This window comes from Cebus imitator, unplaced genomic scaffold (genome assembly GCF_001604975.1).
Source record: "Cebus imitator isolate Cc_AM_T3 unplaced genomic scaffold, Cebus_imitator-1.0 Scaffold18, whole genome shotgun sequence".
In the NCBI taxonomy this organism is placed as follows: domain Eukaryota; kingdom Metazoa; phylum Chordata; class Mammalia; order Primates; family Cebidae; genus Cebus; species Cebus imitator.
In genome coordinates this window covers 6,416,762-6,423,154 of record NW_016107333.1, presented here as the reverse complement: position 1 = coordinate 6,423,154, position 6,393 = coordinate 6,416,762, and the positions used below count along the sequence as shown (strand labels likewise).

The 6,393-nt window shown below is 36.9% G+C and overlaps 1 protein-coding gene across 2 annotated transcripts in view; it reads right to left on the bottom strand.

Annotated features, from left to right (window-relative positions):
• LOC108292495 (ubiquinol-cytochrome-c reductase complex assembly factor 1) overlaps positions 1-6,393 on the bottom strand; it is a 108,227-nt gene that overhangs the window by 66,939 nt on the left and 34,895 nt on the right. For both annotated transcript variants that reach the window (XM_017513492.2, XM_017513498.2), the window contains one exon: positions 1,204-1,276. In XM_017513492.2, coding sequence (XP_017368981.1) covers positions 1,204-1,276 — 73 coding nt within the window. The remainder of the gene's footprint in view (positions 1-1,203; positions 1,277-6,393) is intronic.

Here is a 6,393-nt window from a genome sequence, read left to right as displayed (position 1 = left end):
AAAAAAAAAAAAAAAAGAAAAATATCAAATGTATTCACTTAGGTATATGCTACTTTGAGGATATGACTATTACAGCAGAAGTACACAGCATACACTTCCTTCCAAAATCTGTGGAACTGGAAATGGTTTAATCTCTCCCAATTACAAGTACCTGCTTTAATTAACTTTGTTAACAATACAACTGTTTACAGCATCAAAATTAATACTGTGATAACAATCAACTGCTTCTGACAGTCTAAACCAGCAAAACCCTTTTGGAAAGCAATTTATCAATGAGGTATACATAATAAAATTATATGTGCCTTTTGACCCAATAGTCTTTTAACATGAGAAAAATCATAATTAACCCAGGATTAATTAAAACAATTAAAAATTTAAAACAAAAGAGGAATAATTGCCCAGAAGTCCATGTCAAAATGCTAAGTAAAACAACCAGAATGGGCCAGGCACTGTGGCTCACGCCCGTAATCCCAACACTTTGGGAGGCTAAAGAGATTGGATCATGTGAGGTCAGGAGTCTGAGACCAGCCTAGCCAACATGGTAAAACTCCATCTCAACTAAAAATACAAAAATTAGCTGAGTGTGGTGGCACATGCCTTTAATCCCAGCTATTAGGGAGGCTGAAGCAGTAGAATCGCTTGAACCTGGGAGGTAGAGAGGTGGAGGTTACAGTGAGCCAAGACAGCGCCACTGTACTCCAGCCTGGGCAACACAGCAAGACCCTGTCTCAAAAAAAGAAAAAAAAATCCAGACTGTAAAACAGAATATGTTTACTATGAATACTCTTATGTAAAAAGATGCATGTGTGGACAAGGGGGATAATGTCAAAGTACTTTTTTTTTTTCAAACTAACCAAAATGTTTTATTTATAGAATCCTTTTGCTCTTTGTTTACTCCATTAAAAAAGAAAAACAGCTGGGCACAGTGCTATGTGTCTGTAGTCCCAGCTACTATTCAGGAGGCTGAGGTGGGGGGACTGCTTGAGCCCAGGAGTTTGAGGCCAACCTGGGCAACACAGCAAGACCCTGTCTCTAAAGAAATATATACAAAAATTTTTTAAAAGAGAAAAATAGTTTGGATTACATGCTTTGTGCAAGAAAAACTGTTTAGGTACTGAAAAAAAAAAAAGATCCTATTAACACAACCATAAAAATGAAATGTAGATTTGTTCTCCTTTTCAGTACTATCAAACAATAACTTACTTAGAAAGAATTCCTCGAAGTCAGTTTTCTCCACACAGCTAGTATACATGCGCAGGGCCGCAATCTTAATCTTCTAGACAAAGAGAATAAAACCAAACTCAAGACATGACCAAGTGGATGTTCTACTGCCATTAGACATGGGTCACAGGATCATATTTCTTCAACTAGAAGGAAGGGTCCAAACCTCTCTCTAGGTAATTTAAACCAATATAAATATTTTTTTATTTTCTTAGAGCTTAGCCATTCATACAGACTTCACACAGTTTTCACATTTTAGGACTTTAGCATGAAAATGTCAGAAAGGCTTTTCCAATATTTAAATGAAATCTCTCATTTAATTCCAACCTACTTCCCCGCATTTGTGGACTTCAGCATGAAAATGTCAGAAAGGCTTTTCCAATATTCAAATGAGATCTCTCATTTAATTCCAACCTACTTCACCACATTTGTGCCTCTAAATCACTGTTAAACATTATCCATGTTAACTCTTTAGAATCTGAAATCCTTTATAGTAAAAATTGACCATTATTCCGGCCAAAATCAAATAAACAAACAAAACTCTCAAGCCTTTAATCTTTCCTCAGAGGCACTACTACCTATTCTATAAATCTTTGGGGGATGGAGTAAGAGGTATCTTTATTTCAGATTTTCTTTAGTTTTATAGTTTGCTGATTAACACTGTGTCTATAAATAAGAGTTCCTAACGAGTGTAAAATGCAATATAAGAATCAACCTTTTACTATTCCCAAAGCACTAGGAATTCTCTCTCACTTTTAATATGAGTGGTGGTTTTAATTTATTCACTGAGCTGTATCTTAAGATTTTGTATATTATACTGTATATAAATTATGCCTTAATAAAAATAAATCTAAAAATAAATTATTTAAGAGTTAACTTATAGGTCTAAAGACCAACTCAGCACTACAGGGACAAGCATTTTAAGGTCTTTCAAAACATTTCATTAAGGATATAACTAAATAAATGAGCACATCAACAAGGCTTCTAGAAGCTTATTTTTCCTTAAAACAGCAGGGAAAGTTACAAACTCAAATATGCATAGACTAAAAACAAATGTGTACCGGCTGAGAATGACATAGCAACCGAAGAAAAACCAATCTAGAGTTTAGTAGAGCTATGATATTAAGGTTTACAGTCACCAAGGGCATACTATACCCTAAACTATATAATGTTCATATTCTTCTATATTCTCTAGAGTTAAAACAAGTATCTCTGATGGATAGAAATACTCATAACAAATTTAAAAAGGACTGCATCTCTTATTGTAATTAAGATTTTTTATTTGCTAATTTGAGATCTGTCATGTTTTTAAGAGCTTCCAGTCTAAAGTTCATACTGGGAAAAAGACGACATATAGAAATAGACAAACAGAAATCAGATATGCCTATCTGGGGAGTAAATCAGCATTAGAAGCCCACATTTAAACAAAACCCATGGTAAAACACTGAAAAAAAAAAAAAAAGCAAATTAAACCTAAAAGCAAGCAAAAAGAATGATATCATAAAGAGCAGAAATCAACAAAATTGAAACAGAAAAATAAAATATAAAAAATCAAAGCAAGGTTAGGTGCGGTGGTTCATGCCTGTAATCCCAGGCTGAGGCAGACAGATTGCCTGAGCCCAGGAGTTGGAGACCATCCTGGGAGACACAGCGAAACACTGCCATCTCTACCAAAAATACAAAAATTAACTGGCATTGTGGTGCATGCCTGTAGTCCCACCTACTCAGGAGGCTGAGGTGGGAGGCTGAGCCCCGAAGGCAGAAATTGCAGCAAGCTGAGATCACACCACTGTACTCCAGTCTGAGTGACAGAGCCAGACCTTGTCTCAAAAAGAAAAAAAAAGGAAAATCTAAGTCACAGATGTTTCTTTTAAAACATCAATAAAATTAGGCTGGGCACTGTGGCTCACGCCTGTAATCCCAACACTTCGGGAGGCTGAGGCAGGAGGATCAACAGAGGTCAAGAGTTCAAGACCAGCCTGGCCAAAAGAGACTGGTTTAATAGAAACCCCATCATGATTAAAAATACAAAAATTAGCCAGGCGTGGCGGTAGGCTCCTGTAATTCCAGTTACTCAGGAGGCTGAGACAGGAGAATCACTTGAACCTGGGAGGCGGAGGTTGCAGTGAGCCGAGATGTTACCACTGCAGCCTGGGCGACAAGGCGAGATCAATAAACAGAGAACCTATAAGAGTTATCAAGGAAAAAAAAGCCCAAAATGGAGAAGATACAAATTTTCAGTATCAGAAATCAGAGGGCAGATATCACTACATATTCTAAAGACATTAATAGGATAGTAAGGAAATACTATGAACAACTTTAGGCCAATGAATGTGATTACTTAGATGAAATGGACAAATTCCTTGAAAGATACAAACTATCAAAGTTCGCTAAAATAAATAAATAAATAACATGAATAGTCTTATATCTATTAAAGAAAGTGGATTTGTGGTTAAAAACCTTCCCACAATGCAAACTGCAGACCCAAATAACATCACTAGAGAACTGTACCCAACATCTAAAAGAAATGTTACCAAATCTACACAAGCTCTGACTGAAAACAAGAGGAAAGGATACCTCCCAGCTCATCCAATGAGGCCAACATTATCCTGATATCAAAACCAAAGTTATTAGGAGAAAACAAAACCACAGAACAATAGCCTTCATGAATATAGATGCAAAATTCCTTAACAAAATATTTTAAAATTAAATCCATCAATATTTTTAAAAGAATAAGATATAATAATCAAGTGAAATTTATCCCAGGAATGCAAAGATAATTCAACACTGGCAAATCAATCAGTTTCACCACATCAACAGACAAAAAAAAAGAAAAGAAAAATAAGTCTGTTTAATTTTGTTAATTCTTGCAGTTCTAGGAAGTATTTGACCACAGAACACATACACCTTGGAAAGCATTGGCCCGTGCCATTACCAAACTAACTATAATCTAATAATATCACGATCCTAATAATTTAGCCTTGATAGGCCTACTCCTATCCTGAAGACAGGGAGTTCAGTACATCTGGCCTAGCTCCTCACTTCATCCAATAATTCATTGAGTATATAACTCAGTATCTGGCACTGATCTAGATGCTGAGAATAGAGCAGTAGACAAAACAGACAAAAATCTCTGCTCTTACAGAGCTTATGGCCCAGTTCAGCTATAGATGAGTATATAACTTTAAAATTTCTAATCACTTATTTCTTGATTTTTTTTCTTTTTTTTTTTTTTACCTTGTAGTCTCCTTCAGATTCCTATATATGAAGTCCTCTGGGTTCACAATTAATCGCCCTATCTGAGGAAAGGCAGACTTGCCTTCAAGGTTCAAGCCCCAAGTCTTTCCTTGAGAAGGAAGCTTCCCCAAAAACACATTTGTGAAAATGCATTCATTACAAATAATGAAGACTTCACCAGATGGGCCAGAGTATTTTGTCAGTGCTCATGCTATGGCAATCAGGAGCATTTGATAGTTCTTCACTTTTCCTGCTGCAAGGCCAAGGCTTTATACTTGGGTGAGCCATTTTCCTGGATAAATGTCTAAACCAAGTCCCTTAAGACTGTCACACAGGAACTGGAAACAACAACTTGAAGAAAGAACCTCTTCAAGAATCATGCAGGTAGGGGGACTGAATTTCCAGCCAGTCAATACAAGTTGTTCTGGTCCTTGGATGACTTCATATTTATTTCATTTTAACTTTAGAAGACTTCAACAGTCTACTTGAGTAAAAGAGAAGCACGTTGAACAGCTTTAGGAAATGAAAATCTGCTCTTCCACGAACTGATGCATTTTTTAACATCTTAGGATGAAAAACAAATCTAGTAAAAGGCTCGCATTAACAGGTATGTAAGAGTTAGAAGAAGCCAGGTGCTGTGGCTCACGCCTGTAATCCCAGCACTTTAGGGGGCCGAGACGGGCAGATCACGAGGTCAGGAGTTCAAAAGCAGCCTGGCCAAAGACCAGCCTGACCAATAACGTGAAACCCCTTGTCTACTAAAAATACAAAAATTAGCCGGGCATGGTGGCGGGTGCCTGTAATCCCAGCTACTCAGGACGCTGAGGCAGGAGAACTGCTTGAACCCGAGAGATGGAGGTTGCAGTGAGCCAAGATTGCACCATTACACTCCAGCCTGGTGACAGAGCAAGACTCTGACTCAAAAAAAAAAAGAGTTAGAAGGGTCTTTTTAGTTATTTGAACCTTCTATTGTCCACTAGAAATCCTTCCACAACATTCTTGATTCACAGTCAACCATCTGGGCCTCTGTTCAAACAAGACCAATGACCTTGTAAGGCTACCTATCCCACCAGAGGACAATTCCTGCTAGATTCTTGTTTTGCTAAACTTAAAATATGCTTCATGTAATATTCATTGAACATTATTTTGCCCACTGAAATACCTTCTTTTTTTCACATTTGCCCCTCAAATACCTAGGAAGAATCATCCTGTCTTCTCTTTTGCAGGCTAAGCATCCCTATTTCCTCCAACAATTCTTTATTCAACAGTTTCTGAAGCTTTCTTTCATAAGGCTCACTGTCTACCTCTGAATACATCCCAGTTTGTCAGTGTCCTTCAGAACAGGAATAATTTTTTGGCTCAATGCTAATATGGAAACCTATTCTACCGTATGTGGCTGAGTTGGTAAATGTTGTCCTTATCTCACCTGATATTGCATATAAAGATAATTTTTAATAATGATTCCAGGATACTTAAGTAAGGAAAAGCTACATTTAAGATCCTAAATATGATTATAGAAGAAACATAAGAATAATACATGAAAACATTAAAGAAAAAGAAAGAAAAGATAGTTAATACTGCTGATGTGGACAGACATGCAGGTATTTTGCTCCCTATTCAAATACATGTGAAAACACAAAACAAATAATTTTGCCAGTGCAATCCAATACAAGTGTATTGATTTGAGTCAACATTGCTGAAAACGGTTCTCAGTTTTTCAAAATGAAAAGTTATACAGAGATTTTCTCATTTCAATTACACTAGAATGTCATACTTTTGATATTTTGATGTAACAAATTTTAAAATGAAGGTTATAGGCCAGGCGCAGTGGTTCACGCCTATAATCCCAGCATTTTGGGAGGCCTAGGCAGGCGGATCACTTGAAGTCAGGAGTTCAAGACCAGCCTGGCCAACATGGTGAAACCCCATCTCTAC